We start from the raw sequence: 25,132 nt of genomic DNA, 5'->3' as shown, positions 1-25,132 counted from the left end.
CTTCAGGGAAATGTGGAAATCCCTCTGTGCCTCATTACCCATCTGCGCACAGTCTATATACTGATATAATTAGTACAAGTGTCAGAATTCATGAATGAAAGCATCTGTGTTCGGGTCAGCTTGTATTATTTGGGAAAGATAGGGTTTAGTTTTGGAGCAGTAAAAGCTGGTTGTCACAACAGGGGCCAAAAGGCCCTACAGTGCAAGCAAGAACATGCACACACACAGACATGCTGTTAGAAACCAGAGCAGAGACAGCCTCTTGTGATAACAGCCTGTATTTGGGTTACATAATATACAGACGTCAAGCTGGAGGCAATAATAGTGCTGTAGCATGTATGTATAACTGACCTATACTGGGGTAGATGGAAAGAAGAGGAGGGTGTTAAAGCAATAGGAGCTGCAGCTAGTACTAACAAGTGGGAATGCAGTGGCAGCGGAGTTTCAAGCTGGGTTTTACAGCTTCAGCTGTTAGAAATGTCAGTCTGTGATGACAAGCAATAAAATGCAGAGAAAATGTAATAAAAGCAAACAAAATTTATGGCAAAATGTACAAAGGTGAAGAAAAGATTAGAGAAAGAGATCATAAAAATGTACACATGTATAATTTACATCAATTTACAATTTGTCATCTCAAATAACTTTACAGGGAAAATACAGTCAGGTTGGTTAAAAGTTTCCATCAATGAAATCCAGTTGATTGCATCCAGTTATTGACTTACAACAGATGCTCCTGCTGGATGAATTATTGGGAAATACTTGTGCTTGCATTTTGTCGTTTATAATTCAAAACTATCCTGAGTTGATCTGATTTGCTTTGATTTGATTTTCAAGAAGCACAGTGACAGAGAAATAAATGGATATAATCATATAAATGTTTATTGTTGTTTCCTTTGACTTCGTGTTCTGATCTATTTTATATTATTGATTTAAAAAGGTACTTTTTAATTCTAAAGCAAAACATGCCTCATGTTCTAAGAGCTCTACACGCCATTAAAAAAAATACGTAAAATCTTCAAAACCCTTCAATTCTTTTGACAAATCAAACTTCACTTTCAAAACAATATGAAATCCTCCCAGAATCCCATTTTGTTTGAAATGACACACAGCAGAAATCAAATGAATAAACAGTTATCAGAACAATTTAATCCCTAATGAGCTCAGTGCGACACAATGGTGAACAGAAAACACTACATTAGGCCTGTTTCTCTAAAGTGTTACAGTTTTTACAAATAGTACATAAATATATTGCAACATGTTTTACATCATATTTTTATACCTGCAAACTTAGACTATGCCAAACAGTTTACCCTAGTTTACCTCTTATTTTCCCCACAGAAAACTACATCAAACCAACAAAAAGTTGTACATAGTGCTGTGCATAGTAAAAATGAAGTTTACAGAACATGTGGTAACAGCAAAACAAAAAAGACAACAACTATGCACTATTCATCCATACACGCCAATGTGGCCTCCATTGACATTTCCAACATCTCTGTTGGATAATGTCTACCACCTTATGCATGAAGCTGTTGCTGAACTGGAAAGTGACAGACGAATGCACCAGGGAGCATCCTCACAGATCCTTCCTCCCAGCAGCTGTAAGACTTTATAACCATTGCTGTTCCCAACAACCTCAATACGTTGTTAAATTCATGCTGATTTTTGCCCAGTTTCTGTCTTAGTCAGTAAGATAACATGCTGCTGTCATTTCATCATCTCTGTTGCTGCTATTTTTCACATACCCATTACTGTAAACATGTCCACAGCTGTTACTGATTTTTATTCTCCAAATACAGAGTATTATATTGTAGAACACTCTACAGTACAATGCTCTGTTTTATTTTCCTATCTGTTATTTTTCCTTCACTTTTCTTCGGTGCACATTGTGTGAGCACTTCTACTTTAACCATTGCTGCTGTAACACTATAATTTACCGATTTGGGACAATAAAGGGATTTTCTATTCTATTCTATTCTATTTTATTCTATTCTATTTTATTCTATTCTATTCTAGCCATGCCCATGAATTTGATGAGTCGTGTTCAAAGTTGCTTTTGGGATTTTGAGACAGTCATGAAACTTTGATCAATGCATGAGGATTTTGAGACTTTTTTTTTTGAAAAAAGTGTATTTAAGTTCTACTTGTAGAAAGGAGAGCAGAGATTGTGTTCATTAAAAAAAGGGTTAGTGCATGAGTTCTATGTTGTGGTCATCGTTCCTCAAGTACCCGTTTCTATGTGCAGCAATTGTTGAAAAGGTTGTCATTTTATATTGTAATCCCTGTAATTATTAGGGGATCAAATAAACAGTTTGATGGCCTATTCCAACCATTCCAGCATACCTGTTGATTAAAAGAGGAATTCTAGGCAGCAGGGGTAGTTTAACTTTAACACACTGAGAAGTTGGTAAAGAGACGTGGAAGCTAAGTAGGAGAGCAGAGGTTCAAAATGAGTGACAGCTGAACAGGAGGAAAATAAAGGAGAGGGTGCTTAAGACCACGGACAAACTGATGCACATTTTGGGGTGGGGGGGTGAGATTGGTGAGGTGGGGGGTGGTTCGAATGGACTGTGAGGGAAAGGTTTGAAATACCTTGCAGCTGATTCGCGCGTCTTTGCCAGAATAACAGACGCGGGGTGAGTCTTGGCACTAGGATGGGAAAAGAGAGAGAGAGAGAGAGAGAGAGAGAGAGAGAGAGAGAGAGAGAGAGAGAGAGAGAGAGAGAGAGAGAGAGAGAGAGAGAGAGAGAGAGAGAGAGAGAGAGAGGAGAAAGTGGGAGAGAGGGAGGGAGAGTTTAGTGTGTTTGTGTCCCCAGGGAGGATGCACATAGCCAATGTCTGGGTTTCCATAAACATCTAAGAGCGTTTCTGCAAAGCAGCTGTCTGGATCAACGGAGCAAAGCCTGAATTACAACCTTAAATTCCAGTTTAAATGTCAGTTTAGCAGCAAATGTTCTTCTCATAAACAGCATTGAACAGAGAAGATAGAAAAGTTTCGAATCGATGATGAAAACAGTCAAGACAAACTGAACAGAGACCCTCCAGCAAAACCGAAAATGACAGTGAGTATTTAAGATTGCCTATTGAGTTAAATAGCAACCTGACACTAACAGTCTTTAATTAATACTAATGCAAAATATTTAACATTTTTCATAATGTATGCATATCCATAATGTTTTGATATTTTGTCTTATGTGCATATTTTTAAATGCGAATAGAGCTGAAGCTGCATATGTTTACAAAGTGCTATTAACTGCAAAAAAAAAAAGGGTTTGAAGCAGATGTGCTTTATTCATCCAGGTATTCCAATAGCTCAGGTGTTATATGCTTACTTTTTATTTAAAACATTTATTTCAAATATGCAAAAGAACATAAATAATGAATACGATAATCCCCTAATGATAATAGATAACCATGGAACATGATCAGAATGGGGAAAAGGAAAAAAAGCTATGAATTAATACTACTGTAATTTAAACATTTGGAAGAGTGTGAGAAGAAGTGTCTGTTTCTTTAAAGCATTTAACATTTCTTTAAATGTTAAATGTATAAGCTCTATCAAGAATAGTATTAGAACCATTCAGCACCTGTTAATTGGAGACAAAGGTTACAGAAAAATAAGCATCTGATAAATGATCATAGCTAAAGTTCTCCTGGGAAATCTTCATACGGATTCTGCACTGATTCAAATAACAAAGCCATAAGTCATCCAACTAGACAATAAAGGAAAGAAAAACGAAAAAACTAAGTATAGTATTTTTTTGTTGTTGTTGTCATATGGGAGATATCAAATGTATGACAAATTTGATGAGTAGACAGCTGCAGTTCTTGTTAACAGTTTGATAAGGTCTAAAATCGATTCACTCGAGAATGTGTTTCAGTTTGATCATGATTTCATTTACATACATACATACAATTTTTACATACCAGTATTTATTTGCATAAATGCGCTTTTCTTTTTACCTCGACAAAGAGATAAAAGTTCTGTTTTTCTGACCTAGTGATTCCTTTGATCATATCAAAATTTCTGTTGAGCATCTCTCTCTAACTGGATGAAAATGTATGTCTGATGAACAAACCTAATTACAGGAAGGGAAATATTGAGATAAGGCCATAAGTTCTCCCTCCAACAGGTCAATAACCACAAACAAACCAGTAGATCTATTTTTAGATGATATAGATCGTAGCAGTTTTTGTGTTAGAATGGTCTAGTCAAAGTCCACACATAAATGCATGGTTCTTACATGACAAAATATGGAAATCTTAGAAATTTTTTTTTCCTTTACAGAGAGCAAGTTATTCTTTGAGATGTTTCTTAGAAATCGGATGTGTTTACACCTTTGAGGTTCTTTGTATTATCATCTGATCTTCTAATCCATCTGCCTTTATTGCTCTGATTAATCTAAAGGAGGATTTACAGAATGATACCTGGACAATAATAATTTCAGTAGCTATATTCGCAGCAGTTTATTTCAGATTTGTCGCTTAGTTACACAACATGTAAAAGGTCACAAGTTAAAATATGCTGTTCATCTTTGATCGCCTCATCGTTTGTGTTAAGCTGGATGTCTAACTGTTGACACCCATCATAGTTTGCCGGTTTATGTCATGGGTGCTCTACTTCAAAGGAAATCATTGGGGACAGGACATCATAGACAAAGACTGATGAATGACGGTGCCAAATGGTCTAATTGTCCCGATCAGACATGTCAGGAATTAGTTCTATTTACTGTAAACATCAGAGAAGATCAAGCCAGATTAGCAGAAAGCCATAAAAAAGCAACATGTTCCAGTAATCTTTGCCAAATGCTAAATTGGGATCCTTTTTCCAGCTATCAGTATAAGACTGCAACCAGAGAAATTAATGCAATTCTAATTTGCAATAAATTAGATACATTAGACTTATATTTTTCAGATCCTGTCATGTTGTAGGTTCAGGTGACACCCCTGAAAGTGCAGCCTTACAGTCACACTTAATATTTCTTAAGTTATCTATCATCATATGCTAGTCAGAGTGCAGATCTACTTTCTCTTGATGCTACAGAATGAAAGCCTGATGCCCAAAGCACTGACACAAAATCTGAATTTGTGTGTCTGTTTGCACGAAACCACGTAGGCTGAGGCAGCCAAGGAACTCGACGAGCTATGCTTCCTGTCAGCGCAGTCCCTGCCCACCCTGAAGGTGTCGAACCATTTCAAGGTGCTGAAGCTCCTGGGAGAGGGATCGTATGGAAAGGTCATGTTGGCATTGCACAGGAAGAGAGGTCAGTGCACAACTTAAATATGTGGGTCACAACTTATAAAAAGTGTAAACTATAGGGTGCATCTCAAGTTCTTCTTCTCTAATCAAGACACTAAATGTGTGTGTTCGGCTTTTGCAGGAGCTCATTTAACCTTTACTGCTTCTGTCACTGTAATGAAGAGCTTTGATACATTCTCCAGGATAGAGTTTCAGCAGCTGGAGCAAAGCTGTGAAGCAAAAGTCGGTCCAAGAGGGGATTAAAGTTGTTAACTGTGTCAGTCACGGGCAGCACTTGCAGCCCATGAAAGATGATAGGTTTTAAATAGTTCACTTCAACCCAAAACCTTTAATGTTCCTCTAATTCCCATTAGGAACTCCAATGGCTCTGAAGTTCTTTCCTCGAAAGTCCACCTTACTCACCTCTTTCCTGCGGGAATACAACCTCTCCCTCGCTTACTGCACCCATCCTTCTCTGACGAGGGCCCTCGGCATCTTCTTCTCCACACCGTCCTACTATGTCTTCGCCCAGCAAGCCTGTCTGTACGGTGATCTTTACAGCGTTGTTGTGTCAGAGGTAAGTCTGAAGCCTCAAATCTCTGGTTTTCATTGCTGTTGCTTTAAATGTCTCCATGAAAATACACAGAGGCAGAGTAATTGATCTCTACCGGACAATAAAACTGCTTAATGACATCTACATGGCAAAAGATGTGAAGCAGCAGCTGCCTGTAGGGGTCATAGCGGTTTCTCGGCTGATCCACTTGCTCTGAGCTCTTTATTCTGCAAGTTTAAACTTGAGACAAAGTTGATAACAGCCCCCAGTACACCTATTTCTGTGTTTGTGCCTCTGCCAGTAACACAGCAGACAGCTGATAAGACCTTGTGCAGCCTGCATAAGGTGAGTTTGAAGCTCAGCAGCGATTTCCAAGTGCGTCACAAACTTTTTTAGTGACGCAGTTTGATAATCAGAAAAACCGCGCTGAAGAGCTCCAACAAAACTTGTTGTGAGAAATCAAGATTTTTTTTGTAATGTTTATTGTACTGTAATGAATTCAAGCCTAAGACCCAAAACATTTTCTATGAAAACAAAAATCCTCTTTCTGTTAAATATTTTTGATATATCTGTCTAAAGTTATTGAGTACTTCTCCTTTGTCGAGATAATCATTTCCCCTCATACATGTGTAATATTAAGATGTTGATTTAACAGCACGAATAAACAGGTACTCCTTAGGTTGACCACATGGAAAATACGTGGTTGCATCACAAAGCACTTCGCATTTTTGGATACTATTGATTGGAGTACACAACAGTGTGTTTTCGCTTGTACCAATAGCTATACAAATTCTACCACTGAACACGTATGGACCAAGACTCCAAAGGCCATAATCACCAATCTGATCATCTCAACTCAAAGAAAATAGGTGTGAAGCAAATGATGGTCACTCTTGATCCCAACAAAGTAAAAATGCAAATTTGATTTATACGTTCTTTAAGGACAGCCATAAGTGCCATATTATATGAAATTTAAAATGTATATAGTTGTCCTTATCAAATAAATCAAAATAGAAAGGAGAAGTGCTCATTAGCACTGATTTAGACAGTTTTGTAAAGAACTTTTTTGTTAAATATACACAGAAACTTGTCTATATGGAAATTCCTAGATCTTTGGTTTCTGTTAATAAATATTGGGAGTACAAACAAAGCTTATATTTTATTTTTTTTTGTACAGGGAAATTTTTCATCTTCTATAAATAAATCATATAGTTATCTATAAACCATATAGTTATATAAAATGTGAGGATTGTGGCCCCAGGCTTATTAAAGGACTGTTTCTATATGCACTGATCAGGACACTCTGTCTGGTTTAGGTTGGGGTGAATGAGAACTGCGTCCAGAGGGTGATGTCCCAGCTGAGTGGAGCTGTCACACACCTCCACTCCCTAGGCTTCGTCCATCGTGATATCAAGCCCGAGAACATCTTCCTCTGTGACAGCTCCTGTCGATGGGTCAAACTGGGTGACTTCGGCCTCACACGGGCTGTTGGCACCACGGTCCGAGGGGTGTGGTACGAGTCTCCTTTCTGCACCCCCGAGGTGGAGGCTGCCAAGAAGGTAGAGAAGGAGATGGAGAGGAGGCTGCAGGAGGGGATCGAGGAGGAGATGGAGATTGAGGACATCTGGATAACAGTGCAGCCCAGTATTGACAGCTGGGCCCTTGGCGTGCTCATCTACTGCCTGCTGACTGGTTGCTTCCCCTGGGAAGAGAGCACGCACGATGACCCTGGCTACCGCAAATACAAGGAGTGGTTTGACCATGAGGCTGAAAAAGAGGACAAAGCACAATATGTTGAAGAGGAGGCTGATAGTTATCAAATCATGGAGCAAAAGCAAAGAAGCAACCCTCCTCCCTCACAATTTGAGGGCCTCAGCCCGCTAGTGATGACTCTATTAAAGGAGCTCCTACACCCCACTCCCAAACACAGAGCAAGCCCAGAGGAGATCTTGAGCTACCTGGGAGGGCCTTGGCTCATGGAGACAGCAAGAGAAGAACAGAGGAGGGAAATGGAGGCTGAGAAGGAGGCCAGGAAAGTAAGAGAAAGAGGAGGTGTGGAGGAGGAGCTGCTCAGAGAGGGAAGAGGAGAGAGATAAGCTTTATTTTCTATTTTGTAGATATTGCTGCAACTCAAATGTATAAGGTTCTGCTTTTTACATGTCTGTAAATATCCTTCAAGGTTTCACTTTCATTGTTTTATATACATATGTTGGTGAGTTTTAGTGTGCCATGGCGAATAAATTATGAAAAATTTGAGGTCTGAACAGTTCATTTGTCCTGCTTACTAACATTCAATGAGGTGAGCCAAAATGAATCTCTGTAATCCTTCATGTTCTACTCATCATAAACAACCACATTTTGTCAGGCTCAGAACAAACGGGCCAAGTTTTTAAGGCAGTTTGACAGTTAGGTTTCACAAAATGTTTTATTTAAGACAGAATTGTAGAGAACAGCATCGGCGTCTAAAGCCGGGAATACACTGTACGATTTTACGATCGTTGCACGCAGCTACAGCTCACACTGTACGACAAAACCTCAGTGTCTAAAAGTTCACAGCTCACGATGTATGTTCTCACACTGTGCGACCCGACAGTCTGATGCGATCTACCTGCTCACACTGTGCGTCTAAAAACCATGTCAGACTCAGCTCAGCAGTGAGATTGCACTACTCAGACTCATCTATCCGGAAGCTAAACGAGTAGAAGAGAAATATAAAGCTTACTAGAGTGAAACGAGCTGCCTTGGCAATTTGTGAAATTTTGTGTGCCCAAAGAAAGCCCAAAAGAAAAGGCAACAACGTATTTGGACAAAGACATGGCTAAGCAGACGTGGCCACTACGGTCTGTCAATTTTACAGAAGGAACTCCATTTCATTCGCACCCCCACCATGCTTCTGTTTTTTCCATCTGAAAGGAAGAAGAAAAATCTGTGTTTGCGCATGCGCACTGAGCAATTTGTCCATGACGACCGACTGAATTTCAAACACGTTTGATTTCTTCCGACTCCATGATTCCTGATCAGGAGGTGGTCGTGAGTGGCTGATCGCCCATCGTTAGCCCCTGTATACTGACACACGACGCATAATCAGGCTGAAAGTCTGTCCGATTGAAAAATTCTCTTATGACTGGAGAATTGGTCCGAAAAGGGCAAAAAATTGTACAGTGTATGCCAGCTTAAGGCAGGAACCTCTGCAATAGAAGAACACAGGGTAGTGACGGAAGATGATAATGAATGTGTGATACATTAAACTGGTCTTGCAGTTCAGTCCATTCCCTGAGAACAAGGTTGATTCAGCCAGTCAGCTGTCAACATGACAATGCGGGTGCCGTTCAGAGAGTCCCGGACACTGAAGTCCCAGAGGTCAGAGAACAGGCAGGAGATCAGAACCGAGCAGATGGCTGAAGGCATGATAATTCAGAGGGCGAAGCCAAAGCAGATGTCGAGAACGTGTTTAGGATTCAGAGCCAGGAGATCCGAAATTTGAAGAGGTACTGGAGGGAAATCCAGGACGGTGTCAGGAATCAGTTCCAGGTTCGGTACACAGGCAGAATCCAGTAGGAGTCTGAGGATAGGTCAGAAATATAGATAAGAACGGGGACATGTAGGCTCAGAAGTCCAGAGGCAGAATAGGCCGGGATCAGGCATCAGAAACACTCGGGTACACTAGAGAACTCTCACCAAAGGCTTGAGTAATCTGGCACACATGACTGGCCGAAGTCTGGTTAAATAGAGGCTGAAGCAGGTGGATCAGAAGAAGAGTATGAGAACTGGATGGAGCTAGGCAGGTGAATTAAATGAGTAATCAGGCCAGTCATCTTCGACAAGATCATGACACATTTTAGATATTTTGTTTAACTTTGCACCATTACATTATTTAAAAAAAAGAAGCCAGAAGGGAGAGATTGGCTTTTGAAGAGCTTCGAAGATCCATTGCTCAGGTAACACAATCTTTAAAGTGAACAACCTTCTCCACCAAAACTCTAAGATTTTAGGGCATCCATGCATAAGAACTATGAAAACATTGAGAATATGTTTAAAGGTTCCCCTTTCATTCATATTTCAATCAGTTTTCTCATCAGTGTGCGAGAGGGGAGGTAATTCTCGGCAGCCAGATATTTCTCGGCATAGGGTTAGGTGAAAATGGGTACGAGCAAATAGGACGGCCTTACGTGAATGCATAACCAGAATGATTGACAAAGAGGAGGACCACTTATTTTGATGATCCACCCAGAAAAAGAACATCCTCTCTATACTTTTATGTAAACACCAAACCTTCTGTTTTCTGAATGCTTTTTAGGACTTGAAACCTTTGTTTTTTTTTTTTTTACACTGGATCTTGGACTAAAACAAGCTATCAGCGAATATACTTAAAAGATGTCACATAACATGGCTATGCCCCTTTAAAAACTAAATCCATCAAAAAACTAATTTAAAACCAAATTTAAATGGGCTACTGGAGCATACGGTTCTGAATTTAAATGAGCCTCAAACCTTTTTTATGCACATAGAATATTTTGTAACAGTTTAAAATCCTGTGAATTTGACTTTTCAGCATTACTTTCTGTTCAGTTTTGAACATAAAATCCCAATAAAGTGTATGAAACTAGTTGGTTTTAGTCTGACAAAATCAGAGAGTCTGATGGTTTAGATATTTCACAAGACAAATCAGGAGCATATTTTGTAAGTAAAACTGTATGATAATTTAGACTCCTTGGATGCAGGGAAGGGCATAGGTCAAGCTGCGAAGCCTTAATTGGGATTTGAACTTGGGACCCTCTTGCTACAGGCAAATGCTTCTATGAGCCCACATAAAATTAACCAAATTGCTGTTTTTAGATATGGATTAAACATAAATAGCTCAAATCTACCAACCCCAGAGGAGCACATCAGCAGACATTGATGTAATATTGGATTTGATAAAGCAACAGGTGCAGCTCAACAGGGGAGGCACATCTAAAATTGGAGTCAACAATATAATGTGATAGTATTACCATCATGCTCTCCATCCAAATCTGCATGTTGCAAACATGATTCACACTACCTGTACAAAAGAGGTGAAACACATTTCAGTTTATTCAACCTCTTGTCCTCTTGTCCTGCCTTTATTAATGACATTTTTTCATATTTAATCAAAATATGAATAAAACAAACAGGCTATTTGAAACCCAAACTTTTGACTCAGTAAAGGAATTACCTGTACTATTGCTAATCCTACATTTGTCATGCTTCAATATTGGCTTTCACTGAACATGCATATGATTTGGGCACCAAATGGAATAAGGGCTTAGACCTTCTTTAGAAGGAACAGAATGAAATTTGGCCCTAATTTCCACTTTGTAATGTGAACAATATCGCCATTTCAATTTGGAGTGGATCCCTGTTGGTAGCAACTGTTAATATGCAGTGTGTATGCCAGTGGTCTCTGCTAACCCCTGGTAAGGGCCACTCCAGATGGATTTATATATAGATCTCCGGACCGTTCATTCACACGGTGTGCACATCATCACTTCTCTGACTATCTGCACATTGGAGGCCTCCAAATCCTTGAAGCTGGCTTTCTTGGCGCCAAGTGCCAAGTGCCTGAATACTAGCAGCAGATTACTCTAATCGCTGTTAAATCATTTAACTTCTTTTTAGTTTTAATCTCAAGTTTTCTGTATATATTCCTTTTTTTTTGTTCCTTCTTGTTTTTCCAAGTAGATTTCTTTGGTTTCTTTCACTTTACCCTCTGACCTACTTTATGCTCATAACCATCATCTCATTCCTTCAAGCTGTGCACCATTGTTCTTGGCACAGAATAAATAAATATTTTGTCCAGTGAGATAACATCCTGTGATCATTTTACAACCTTGGCTTTTAAGGTATAAAATTTAACATGATAAACATCAAGTACAGCATAATACAGCATCGTTGTTTAAATATGTTTTATTCTACAACAATCAAAATGTTTTAAGATGCATTTATAAATCACCATCTAAGTTAATATTGTAAATCCACCTTCCGCTGCATGTATGTTGCATCATGTAAACCAACACTAGGTAATTTTTAACCCTCATTAAATATTTTCATAACTTCAGTCATTATATGTTGACTTACAACTAGTTGAATGACACCTCTGTCATGGCCTGAGGGGGCCTTTATCATTTTGACCGGCACTAAGCAACATTGAGGAGGGTGGCAGTAACTCTGCCACATAAGACCACCATAAATGTGAAGAGTGCTGTAAGGCATACATCACTTCCCACTTTCCCCATTCAGACAGAAGTCGATGCAACTGAGACTGTGTCCGAAAGTCTTCGTCCACCCCTCATTCACTATAAAGCTGGGTCTATATAGTGAAATCAGTTACCTAGCCTTTTGGACAGATAATAACTACTTTCCGCTCCTAGTTGGTCACATGACTACAGCTGCCTACATGGTGCCATCTTTTTTATTTTTTCACCGCCACAACAAATCCCATGATGCTTTGCGAGGAGAGCTCTGGCAAAGCATACTGAGATATATCTAGCTCACTATCTAGACACTGTATATTTGTGCAAATCGTGCAGGGTTGACATTCAGGCAATGCGGCACCTTCCTACTGAGATCTTTAAGCGTCTTTACTGTGAAAGTATCTAATATAATATTATATTTATCTGTTTAAAGGCTCTAAACTCGCCAGCACATCAGTCGCTGAAGAGTCGGGTGAGATAGGAGGGGGAAGGTGGCAGCGGTGCAGGAATATGGTACAAAACCAAAGTTAAACGTTTTTTATTTTCAACAACATCATATTACATTGTTTTCACCACAATTCGATTCATTACCTCATCGATATCCATCTTTCAAACAGCCACTGGAGACTGTAATGGAGTTCAAATCCTGGTCCTCATGGGAGCTTGCTGCCTTTTTAAGATGTTTTTTTGTTGATGTTTATTTCTCTTTGGTATTCTTAGTCTATTTAGTTGATTTTGTCCTAACTTTTTCAGGTCATTATTTTTATATTGCTGGATTGGCTTTCTTCTGTTTTCCTGGTTTATCCCAGTTTAATAATTTCTCCCCCAAACAGAGCCTTCTGCTAATTCATTCTATGCATCCGTGGTTCCTCATATGTTCTGCAGCAGGCACCTGTTTTCCTTATTACTTAAGCCTGCAGGTTGTTGTCAATCCTCATCTGATCTTCAGTTTATCCTCATATTTCCCCATCCGTTGTTATATTTTACCAGCCTCAGACTTTTAACAAATACTCAATGTGCTGATCATGAGCTTTTATCTGCAGTTTTAACTGAAACACCAGAATGTGACAAGTTTGCAATGATGTTCTATAACAGCCTTGATTTAAACCTCTCAACAAGATTCCTCCTAACCTTTTTGGTTTGATTATTTTTTTTTTGCTGGTTTCATGATCATGTTTATTCACACTTGTTCTGTCAAATCTCATCAACGGACAACTGACTTTGTACAAAGGTAAAATTGGGCATAGATCAAATGTGTTTAATAACAACTGAAGGCAATTAAATACACTGTTTTATTTTTTTATTTTTTTTAGAGATAATCAATTTATTAATGGGGGTTGGTCTATCTCATAACTTTATAAAACAAATTTACATTTAAGTATGTAACATGACAAAGTTGAGGGATACACCTTCCTTATTAATGGCCTCTGTAATGGACGCCTTGTTTTGTGGGAAAACAGAGACAGAAAGTGGCTCGTGTGACGCTCAGCCGTGGAGTAAAAGGAGGAGCATGGCCTGACAAGTGGAAACACATGCTGCAGACATCAGAGACTGCAGAGAGCCAGCGCTAAGATGCTGATCAAGGTGCAAATCTGCTGGACTCCAGAAAGGACAGCGAGTCGCAGGAATGATGAGAAACAAGGACAGCTCGGCACGTGGACTTCTGGAGCTCACATTGAAATCCCATGTTGGGGAAACGTGGCTCGGTTTACATTCAGATGTGCTTTCAAGTCTGTAAATATGTTGGACACACTATCCTAACTGGACATCCAAGACACTTGCATTTACATTTGTAATGTCAGCAAGACTCTTGCCACTAGGAACACTTTAGATGTTGCATTTAAAGCTCAACTCTTAAGCTTTAAATGCAACATGTAATTCATAATAGTTTGGATGATATAAATGACAGTCCTATGTGAAATTTAGAAGTTCAACACAGTAGTAGGCTATGGAAGATACAAATAAAACTAGATTGAAAATGATGCTGAAGGGAACAGATGTTTCGGCAGAAATCTAATAACATAATCCTTCTTGAGAATGGCACTGCAACACAGATACTGATACTGGAGTCAGATTGATGGCTCATCAACGCAGCAAAACAAGATTTTAGCAGATGTATGAAACTCAACTCTGAAAGCAGGCAACACCAGAGCCATCAAGAGTTATTTGTTTCATACTTTATAGGTCCCCAATCTGTCACAATACAAAACTAGAGAAACAGACAGCTGAAAAATGCTAATTACTGGTTAAAAGTAGAGGTGATTAGTTCTCAGGTTAATTTAAAGTTCTGTGTAACTCAGCACTACATTAAACTGAACTGGATGTAAGGGCTGTGGAAGAGAAGAGGAGGAAGTGAATAGTGTCAGGGCGAATATGAGGCAGGCTAAGATGTATGCAGAGCTGGCATGCAACCTGAAATACCATCCAACTAATAAACAAGTGGGGGAAATTATCACCTTTTTACAGTCTGGCATGTTTGTTTTATCTATCCTAGCTATATTACCTGCCTCATTTACTGTTTTATTTCTTTAGCTCATCTCAGTTCCTTTAATTTCTCACGCAGAGGCACCGTGACCAGACCAGGATGTTTAAGCCATCTACTCCTCCTGGCACCTCTCTTTTGCTTAGTTTGCCCCAATCCGTCAAGCTGTCATCGGCCTCACCCATTCGACCTTGTTAGAGCCCCCCAACAGGCGCTCTCCCCACAGTCAGCGTGGCCCCAATATGTCAAGGGGGAATGATGAGTGTGTCCCTCTTAAGCCAACCAGCTAGAGAACAGGAGCCAGTGACAGCGATTTTGTCCCAGGCTTTAGGGGTATGTGTGGCAATATTTATATTGGTGGAGTCCTCTGAAGCCAGTCAGATCAGGTTTCCCTCCACTGCACCTGTAATTGTCCCAGCGAAAAGCAGTGTTTCAAAATGAGAGGACCCTGAGACAAAAGATCATAAACTGTGGTCTTTAACTTTCATCACTTCATGAATCGTCACCTTAAAAGCTTGTTTCAACATATAATTGATAGACATAGTCATTTATTCACAATGGTTTGAAAAGAGGCCTTTCTCAGATGAGTTTTAAACTCTTCATATAATTTGCAGCAATAAGTTTCATTTGCAGTTTGCTTTGTAAAGAAAACCTCAAACATGTAGATGTTCTAGTCAATAGGAAGAAAATTAACACGCAAAACCTCATGAGTGGTTAAAAAACTATCATGGCACATCTCTCCACACCATTCCATGTGGAGATTTATGGAGGCGGATAGAACATGCTGTGTAGATTCCTTTTTTCAGCAGGGATGGGGGAAGCTAAGATGATGCCCTATCCTGGAAAAAAAACCTTCAAGAAAATATGGGGAATATGGAGGTTGTAAAAAAAATGTGAGACCGAGGTGAAGGTTTACTTTCCTGGAGGAGAATGAAACATTCATCCTGAGCTACATGACATGGTTTAGATCAAAACATATTTGTGTGTTAAAATTATTATTTTTGGACTTGATAGTTGACCTTTAAAGATGCAATTTATAGTCTTACTGAGCCTGATCTTTTTTGAAAACTTTTTTAGTATAATCTCCTTTCATTTCACAATTCTGAACTATTTTGTTTATGAACATCTGATAAAATCCTCATGAAATACAATGCTATGTGACAATATGTGAACATTTTTAAGTGGTAGTAAAAATTTCTCTAAGCGCTGAGATTAAAATTGAAATGTCTGTACCACTATCAGGGCTCTGAGGTTTCCTTTTATTTGTACACTCACGATGAGGACATTCCAGAAGGCATGAGCTGGTGACAGAGAAACTTATCGCGGCTTATGATGGATCAGAAACAGTCTTGAAATGAACTATATCACAGTATCATTTCCGCCGGAGTGTTTTAGTAAGCAACATGCCGATCCTTCAACAGAAATGAATGAGGGTGTTTAAAATTATTCCACTGAGACTAAAATAATATTAATAAAAAAGGTCTTTGCTGCTTAAAGTTCTTGAGCTAACTCCTGTATAAACACAAAAATGCACCCCACAGAGAAGAAGGGAAAATATTGTTTCTCTAACAATTGCATGTGTTCTTGAACTATGGTGCACTCAACAAGGTTTCCCAATCATTTCAATGATTGAAAGCTTGGTGGCACAGTTGGAAACAAAAGGTTTTAGTTATAAGTTAAATGTTTGCAGGATTTTAATCAAATGTTTCTTTCAAATTTTTTCCTTTTATCTTTTACATGTTTATAACTCAGGCAAACTTGATTTATTTTAATTTTTTTTTCCATTTTGTGCAGACATGCATGGATTTAAGTGAAAAACGTGACCTCGCCATTTGATCTTCACACGAGCTTCCCAAATTGTTTTAGATGTTAAAAAATCTAAATTGTAATTAAATTTATTCAAGTGACACTAATAGATTGAAGCCAATAAATAATAATATTAATGTCTTACTCGGATACATATTATGCAGATGCTCAGTTTGCACTGATAAAGAGTCCTCCTGCCTGATGCTTAGAGGGGCTTATGCTGACGGCAGGCTGACCCATTTTTTGATTAATTCAGCTTGTGTTCTAACCACATTGTGGCCCTGATATGCTGTGGATAAAGAGTTATATCCACAGAGGAGGTTCAGATGATCATTGGAAATATCGAAATAAATTACAGATTGTGACAAGATTCAGATATTTTTACCAGTACAAACAAGATTGAAAATAGAGTCACAGAAACTTCTGAATATGTAAACTTTCCAAACACACCTTAAATTAGCTTAATATGTTAACTAGCACATTGGTGTTTTAGTAGTTAAAAATAAAAAAAGAATTTAAGGAAAAACTTTGGTGATGCAAAAAACAGATCTTTCTGTCTTAAAGAGCTGCTAATTGTGCGAAAGCCTGTTTTATCTTTCCTTTTCCTTTATAGCTTAGCAAAATTAAACAGTCAAGTGCTAAAAGTAAAAATCTGATATCTGTGTGCATTGCTCCACCTGCTGTTCGTGCAAAGTACCACAAACTTAGACCAGATGCTCTGCCAAGTATTTGGAATTTATCTTTCTCTGAATATTTTTTCTTTCATTAATTTTTAAACAAATCATTGTTCATTATCTGACACATATTTCTTTTACAGCATACCTTTAAAAACAAATTCAGCCCCTGGTGTACTGTAACTGAAGAGGTGCACACAATATATAATTTACCGTACAAAAGAATCAATTGGGTTTACAGAATGGTGAGTAGTTAATGAAAAAGATCCACATACAGCTGGATATACAATACTGGATGGTGCCAAGGATAATGTTTAAGCTTTTGGTGACAGAACCTTTCAATTTTTATTCTGCAGCAGAATAATGAGCTAAAGATTTAGAATAAAAAAAAAAAAAAATCTCCAGCTAAGAATCATAGGAAAATATGTCTGTTGTAGATCTGAGCATTTGTTTCCGCTCAAACAGTTTCAGTCCTTTTACACTGAGCAAGAACTAAGACATTTCTCAAAGTTTGCAAACACAGAGTAATATAGACCTTTACTTTCAGAGATGTCTTGTGTTGTGATGAAGCTAGATTTCCCGTTTTGCCATAATATATATATTGTTACATCTTGAGATCAACAAAACCAGCTAAAAACATGCATGTGGTAGCATTGAGTTATCAGAAGGAATGAATGGTCTTTGTCTTTATTCTTTTTGCACTTTTTCTGATGTATTTCTTTTAGATCTCTGTTGATCTTTTCTTATGTTTAAAGTTAATTCCTCTGTTAATTAATCTCAGATTCCATGCCTTCATTCCACCTCAGCTGTTCCACGCGCTGTAAAATACTAAAAGCACATCCACAGCATCTAAAACAATTTCTAGTTAAACCTTGTTCTCCCAAAAACTGAGAAATTGAATGCTTCATTTAGATTGGACTCTTTAAATCTGAAAAGTCCATGATTAATTTACCTTAAAAAAATCTGCATTTTGCAAATTTGCTAATTATAATTGGCCTAAAGCAGAAGGCGTAAAAAAATGAAATAAAAAATAGGCTTAATATGTCATATAATATATTTTTGAGGGATGTGAGAAATTAGTAACATTTTATTTTTACCAGGACGTGATGATTTTTAGATAAGTAAAATCAATATTCATTTCTCTGCAACCATTAAAGTTTCCAAAAGTTTCTGGAACCATATAAAGATGAAAAAACTCAAAGCTTTAAGTTATAATGAGACTGTGGTGCAAAAAAATATGAAAAGTTGATTCTTTTGATGTGAAGGAGTAGGAGGAGAAACTGAAGAGGAGGAGGGTGAAGGAGATGGAAGGAGGGGAGAGTGGAGAAGACAAAAGATCCATAAAAACAGAAAGCAGTTGTGGAGGACAGCAAAAGTTGTGAGTACGAGTTAACTATTTTTCCACAAAAATATCTTTCACATTATGCAGGAAAAACCCACTCAGCAGCATCATCAGATTACCGAAAACATTGACTGGAAGAATTATCCATCTGTTTTTTTTAGGAGCAAAACAGTATTAGGAGAAGGCTTGTCTTGTACCCTTTATCGCAGACATTTAAGCTGTGCTATGTATGATCAATTGCAATGCTCAAAAATGCAAAAATGAAAAATAGGGTTCTACAAAAGCCAAAATGCTGCAGAGAAATGAGTTTAAAAAATGTCCTGCTGAGATTGGCGAGTAACGACAGTAAAGTTGGGAAGCAGTGACATGTTTTCTGAAAAGAAAGGAAGCTGGGAAAGAATGTGAGACTGTAGAAGAGGAGGGGTGGTGGGGCGCTCAAACAGGGCACACGAAAGAAAAAAAATATCACATTCTTCTGAGAAGACTCACAACTTGGACTCAAAAGTTCCTCTGACACATTGCACATGGAATGATGCTAGACGAGAGAGGAGGGAGGGAGGAAAGCAGATCGAGGAGTCAAGCAAAGAAGGAAAAATACATTTAAAGAGGTGAGGTGTTTTCTTTAGCTGCTCCACTGCTACTTTATCAGGCTGTTTACAAGCCTCAAATAAATACCAGATTAAATAAATGTAGGAAAATGACATCAGGCACTTTTACAGCTATGATAACTTCCAAAAACATGGCTCTCTGCAGCACATCTGTGTTTTTTGCCAAAGGAAAGCCTTCAAGGAAAACATTACCGTGGCTCAGAATGTGGGGAGCATTCACACAAGACTGGAATTGGAGGAAACATAAACATCATAGTGAGGATATTGAGTAGTTCCACCATGTGAAATCATCCTGACACTTTTCCTCTTCCTCCAGCTTGTAAAGCTCACCTCTCACAAGTTTAAGGAATGGGCAGCTTCCCAGTGGTCCTGCTCCTCTGCGTTTTCCACGGTAAATTCTGCCAAAACGAACACACTAATCATCCTGTTTAATAACGGCTGAGTCGACGCGTGTTTGTTTTCGCATCCTGTGAAACATTTCCCTCCTTTGGTTTCTGTTCCACAGCACTTACAGCTGTAGTCCAAGCCCAGCAGACCGGTAATGACCTTTTCCTCATAAGTCACACTCTTGATCCAGACAAGTAAAATCTCTCAGCTGTAGGATGTTTTCAATGTCTAAACATGTTTTCTTTCCTTGTTTTCAGAACCACTTGAGAGTACCGCGTTACCATCTAGTAAGTGATTGAAGGTTGGGCCTCTGATCTCTTCTTTAGGGAAGCTTAAACCTGATGTCTTAAAAATAAGTATTTTTGAGCCAAAATCAAACCTATTACTTATCAAAAAGACTGTTTGAAAGCCAGTTTACCATCAAATTGACACATTTGATTTAAAAATATCTCTTCAGTGGCATCTAGTCATATTTTCAACATCACCAAGACTGTAGAGATAAAAGTTCTCAGGAGCAAACCAAACCTCAGTGGTTTGAAACTAACAACATACTGATTCGTAAACTGAACAAGGTGTTTTTTAAGGACCTCTGGTTCTGCAAATAAGCCTGGTCACCTGATTACAAGGCCCAGACTCTAGTGCTTACTATTTCTTCCTTGTCACTGATAAATTTACCCATAGCTAAATACACATGCTATGAAATAAACTATTGAAAGTGCCTTGTACAGAGGTAAATGTGATATGAAGAAATTTTGCATCTGTATACATAAAAATGTTGTGTGAAGCTCCTCAGGGCTTTATTCTTGGGACGCTTGCATTAAATATCAACATTATAACACGTCAATATAGTTTATACTTTGAAATATTACATCTCTTCACATATACTTAGATTTATTTAATTTATATGTCATTTTGTATACACAAGTGTAAACAAAAAGACATTTTTTTTAAATAGCAGCCTTTATAACAGTAATAAATACATAAAAAATAGTAATAAAAACATATGACTGTATATTTACAGTTCTTACATTAATTTACTGTATCATAATTTATGATTCTAATTTATGATACTAATGTCCCCATCATGAACCAAATCTCGTACATACACCATGACCATATATGAAAAAGCGATGGGTCAGAACTTTGTTAAGCTTTTTGTAACTGGCCACAAAAATGCATAATTACAGATCAACCATCACATTTAGTGAAATTAACTACTAATAGGGCTTCCAGAAACCAAATTGATCTTATGGACTCAGACATAAACATCCACAGTCTGTTATAAGGTATATTTAAAAAGTAAGCCAGCATTAAGGGTTTATTGTACAGAAAAATTAAGGCTTATATAGAGTACCGTGCAAAAGTATTCTGCCTCCTTGGAAATTTCAACCTTTTGCCACATTTCAGGCTTCAGACATAAATATATAAAATTGCTATTTTTTGGGGAAGAATCAACAAGTGAGACACAATCATGAACTGGAACGAAATATAATTAGATATTTTAAACTTAAAAAAAAAAAAATATATCTGAGGAAGGGCAGCATGCAAATTGAATCGTCCCCTTTAGTTTAAGTGCAGCAAACTATCCAGAAGTTTAGGTGGGATCTGATAAATGGAATTCACCTATGTATTAATGCACCTGCTCTGTGATAGTATCATAGGTCTGATAAAAGCACAGAGAGCATCATGAAGAATAAGGAACACAGCAGACAGGTGTGGAGAAGTTTAAAAGTCAGATTTGGATACAAAAAGATTTCCAAGGTTTTACCATCCCAAGGAGTACTGTGCAAGCCATAATATTGAAATGGAGGGCGTATCAGCCTGCTGCAAATCTATAAAGACCTGGACATCACTCCAAACTTTCAGCTCAAACCAGGAGAAGAATGATCAGAGATGCAGCAAAGAGCCCCATAAACCCTCTGGATGAATGTCAGAGATCTACAGCTGAGGTGGGAGACTCTGTCTATAGGACAATAATCAGTGGTATATTGCACAAATCTGGCCTTTATGGAAGAAAGACATACTTAAAGATATCCATTAAAAAGTCTTGCTTAAAGTTTGCCACAAGCCATCTGGAGACACAGCAAACATGTGGAAGAAGGTGCTCTGGTCAGATGAAACCAAAATCAAACTTTTTGGCAACAATGCAAAACGTTTGGTTTGGAGTAAAAGCAACACAGCTCATCACCCTAAAAACACCATCCCCGCTGCCAAACATGGTGGTGGCAGCATCATGGTTTAGGCCTGCTTTTCTTCAGCAGGGACAGGGAAGATGGTTAAAACTGATGGGAAGATGGATGGAGCCAAATACAGGACAACTCTGGAAGGAAACCTGTTGGAGTCCGCAAAAGACTTGAGACTGGGATGGAGATTTGTCTTCTAACAAGACAATGATCCAAAACAAAGTAAAATCTACAATGGGATGGTTCACAAATAAACATATCCAGGTATTAGACTGGCCAAGTCAAAGTCTAATCAAGACTGAAACTCTCCATCCAACCTGACTGAGCTACAGCTCTTTTGCAAGGAAGAATGGGCAAAATGTCAGTCTTTGATGTGCAAAACTGATGCAGACATAGCTGAAGCGACTTGCAGCCGTAATCACAGCACAGGGTGGCGCAACAAAGTATTAACTCAAGGGGTCTGAATAATTTTGCAGACCACATTTTTCAGTTTTTGTCTAAAATTTCCAGTAAATGCTGTAAAGAATTCAACGTTGGTTTTGCTCTCAGTTAAATAATTTATGCTCACATGTCTGCTATTTACCCATGATTAATTTGGATTATGTGTTTTTTTTTATCTTATATATTACTTCTATGTTTCTATTGTTTTCATGAACTTCTCTAATCCCATGTTTCTTCATTCTCTTAGAAATTACATTGATTATTTTAAATATTAAAAATCCTAGCCCACACTGCCTTACCTTTAGACATGCTGTTGTCCTTTTTAGTCTGATTTTATTTATTTTCGCACAGATTGCAGGGAGGAGATGTATCCTTGCACCAGGATGTACTCAGTACACAGACCCATCAAGACATGTCTTGGCAGACTTTGTCTCTACAGGTGATCTAAAATTCCCCTTTTGGCAACAGTTTCATTTCAAGAAGTTCTCAAAGTTGCTTTAGTCCTCACTAATATCTTTATATATGGGTTCCAGGCACCCAGATGTTCATGCAATCTTATAAAGCAGTCTCAATTGATATTTCTCAGTTTTCTAAAGGTACATCAAGGTGTTATTCTCAGCCTGTAGGTGCATTTCTCTCTTTTTTTTCTTGTAGTAAATAAATCGGATCTCTGAAGTGTTTATTAGACAAATGCTTCTAATCTGAGTCTGGATAAAGCTACCCAAGGTCTTTCACTAAAATTGATTCCTGTTTGATTCAAGAAAAGTACTAAATATAACAGTTTGACACATACACATACTTTTTTTCTGTATCAATGAGCTTGATAGACTCAGTTTATGTATTGGCGCTTTGTTTTTGACTGACCTTTGGAAATAAAAGTGAAAAAGGCAGCCAAAGCTGAAATAAAACGTTATATGCCCTTGTTTAAAGTATGGAGAGCCCTTTATTAAGACACTTAGAGATTATAAGAAGGCCTAGCAGTGTGGAAGATAAACTTAAAGATATTGTGGTCTAAAAGTTTTCTATTGTACTGAAATAATGTTTTGGCTTTTTATGAATTTATAGGAACCATTAGCTTGACATATTTACATTTAATTTATGGCCACACTGTTTGCAGGAAACTGGAAAAAAAAAACATATTTTTCCTGAGAGCATTTCCTTTGGTTCTGTATCAGTCTCAGGGGTGACCCAGTTTACCATTATAACTGCAACTAGATGTATCCTATAACTTCTGCACTCTTTTAACACGTCCAAAACAACCAGTTGGATGTGATTTAAGTTTGGACTCACAGTGCATTCTCCTACAATGTAAAGGATTTGTAATGAAAATGGAAATTGGAGTTAAACTCAGGCAGGCTGTGGTGTTTAAATGACGCCTCGTTAGAGCTGAAGAGCCTTTACTGTGCCAAGAAAATATCTCCCATATCATTATACCATCACCAGCAAGCTGATTACACCTTTTCCAGTTTTACCATAAGCATGTTGAAGAGACAAACAGCATGGATCGTCCCCTCAGTTTCATATTCTTCTGCTGTCAATAAGCTTCCTGCTTTGATATGTTTCACATTCAGAGACAGTTCTCTCCTCAGCTTGGTTTCAGTAAGCGGTTATTTGCACATATGTTGTATCATAATCATCAGGAACCAGTCCATCCATTCCACTCTGACACTAGTAGGATGTATGTCAATACAATACAACTGACACCAAGTTGATTTTTGTGAAAATCCCAGTAGATCCGCAGTTTCTAAAGTACTGCATACAGCCTCTCTGCCACCAACTACCACATTTAAAGTCACTTAAATATTTACCATTTCTAGATTCCTAAATGCATTTATTTCCTGATTTGTGTAAACAAGCGTTTGAAAAGGTGTACTTAATGAAGTGGCTAGTGAGTGTTGCTTAAAATGCTAGATCACAGGGCAATGTTTAGCTTTGCTCTGAAGATTTTATTCATTGTAAAACTATATTGGAAATTATGCATACAATTCCCAGATACTGTCAAAGCTGTCAGACACTTTTCAAACTAAACACTGTGTTTATGTTTAATTATGATGCTGAGATAGCCTTCCACGCATATATGTGATCAACAATGAGATCTGCATGAGGACAGTGTGCCATGAGGAGGAATATCTGAAAGGTAAGACAATCTTCATTTAAAGTATTTTTAATTTAACATTCTAACAAGTAAAAAGCAAGAAAAAGGAAGAATATTAGAGAAGAAACAAAAAACAGTAAATAACTGTTAACCTGTTAGGGAATTAAGCCTAAATTCTTAAAAAGATTATTTTCCAGACCTGGAAAACACTAAAAACAAATTCTGCAACTTTTAAAGACAAGAAATAAAAAAAATGACTTTAAGTGTATGAACCCTTAATTTGAGAAGGTAAATTAGACGATTTGCCAATGGAATGAGTTTTTTTACTCTTAAAATAAGATAATTAGATAATATGGACTTGAAATAAGACAATGCAGCTGTTTTTTCTTATTTTAAATGTAAATTGTCTTGTTCCATTGGCAAAGTGTCTCAGTTACTTCCTCAATTTAAGAAAAGAATGCACTTAAAGAAAAACAAAAGACTGATTTAGATTTCCACTTCCATGTATTATTTGACATAATAGTGTCCAGTATATAAAACCCTGTCTGTTTGTTTTTTAACAGCTGAACTGTGCAGAGAGTTGTCTGGGTGGCCCAGACGTATTGCAAGGTCTTCTTCTGGAAAGCGCTGCCGCAGTCGTCGAAACAACCCCAAAACCTGGACAAACAAGGCCTGATGGAGCTCAGATAGGTGACTTTCTCTGTCAGCGAGGATTATGCATCCAGGGAGGGTCACAAAACTATAAATGCAGTGCTCAGTGGCTGGGATCCTTTTTTTTTTTTCTTCCCAGTCTCTCTTTCCTGTCTCTCGTACAGTCATGAGTGCTCAATCGTGTATGAATCATTTATTCATGTATGAACCTTTTCATTTTCTGTGAATGCTAGAGATGCTTTTAATGAGTCTTTTGGGGTTTCTGTAGTTTATATTCCTTTGAAAGTACTGTAGTAATGGGCCTGCAACTGCTTGAGTCATTTTATGTTAGATAAAACTAAGTAAAACTTGTGACTGTAAAGTTACTTACTGACAATCCAGTCATATGAACAAAAGTTTAAGCAATAAATCACACACTTAAAAAAAACAAACACTTGGATTTGTTCACTTAAGAAAAAAA

The 25,132-nt window shown here is 37.9% G+C and overlaps 2 protein-coding genes across 3 annotated transcripts; both read left to right on the top strand.

Annotated features, from left to right (window-relative positions):
- The first annotated feature begins 2,786 nt into the window (after positions 1 to 2,786).
- sbk3 (SH3 domain binding kinase family, member 3) lies at positions 2,787 to 8,044 on the top strand. Its single transcript, XM_038284199.1, has 4 exons — positions 2,787 to 3,061; positions 5,116 to 5,263; positions 5,613 to 5,815; positions 7,108 to 8,044. The coding sequence occupies exons 1-4, from the start codon at positions 3,056 to 3,058 to the stop codon at positions 7,885 to 7,887; spliced, it is 1,137 nt and encodes a 378-aa protein (XP_038140127.1). The 5' UTR covers positions 2,787 to 3,055; the 3' UTR covers positions 7,888 to 8,044.
- A 10,197-nt stretch (positions 8,045 to 18,241) lies between these two features.
- Positions 18,242 to 25,099, top strand: mfap5 (microfibril associated protein 5). Of its 2 annotated transcripts, none has more exons than XM_038284472.1 (7): positions 18,242 to 18,343; positions 19,232 to 19,306; positions 19,421 to 19,453; positions 19,560 to 19,589; positions 22,278 to 22,365; positions 23,990 to 24,063; positions 24,585 to 25,099. In XM_038284472.1, the coding sequence occupies exons 2-7, from the start codon at positions 19,264 to 19,266 to the stop codon at positions 24,695 to 24,697; spliced, it is 381 nt and encodes a 126-aa protein (XP_038140400.1). In that variant the 5' UTR covers positions 18,242 to 18,343; positions 19,232 to 19,263; the 3' UTR covers positions 24,698 to 25,099. The 2 variants fall into 2 exon arrangements, with proteins under 2 accessions (XP_038140400.1, XP_038140401.1); XM_038284473.1 differs by lacking the exon at positions 18,242 to 18,343 and adding an exon at positions 18,791 to 18,915.
- The last annotated feature ends 33 nt before the right edge of the window (positions 25,100 to 25,132 follow it).

The sequence above is a fragment of the Cyprinodon tularosa genome, unplaced genomic scaffold, assembly GCF_016077235.1.
Source record: "Cyprinodon tularosa strain WSP-4 unplaced genomic scaffold, ASM1607723v1 ctg2, whole genome shotgun sequence".
Taxonomy (NCBI): domain Eukaryota; kingdom Metazoa; phylum Chordata; class Actinopteri; order Cyprinodontiformes; family Cyprinodontidae; genus Cyprinodon; species Cyprinodon tularosa.
Note: the sequence above shows the minus strand (reverse complement) of the source record. Positions and strands in the feature narration are given on the sequence as shown.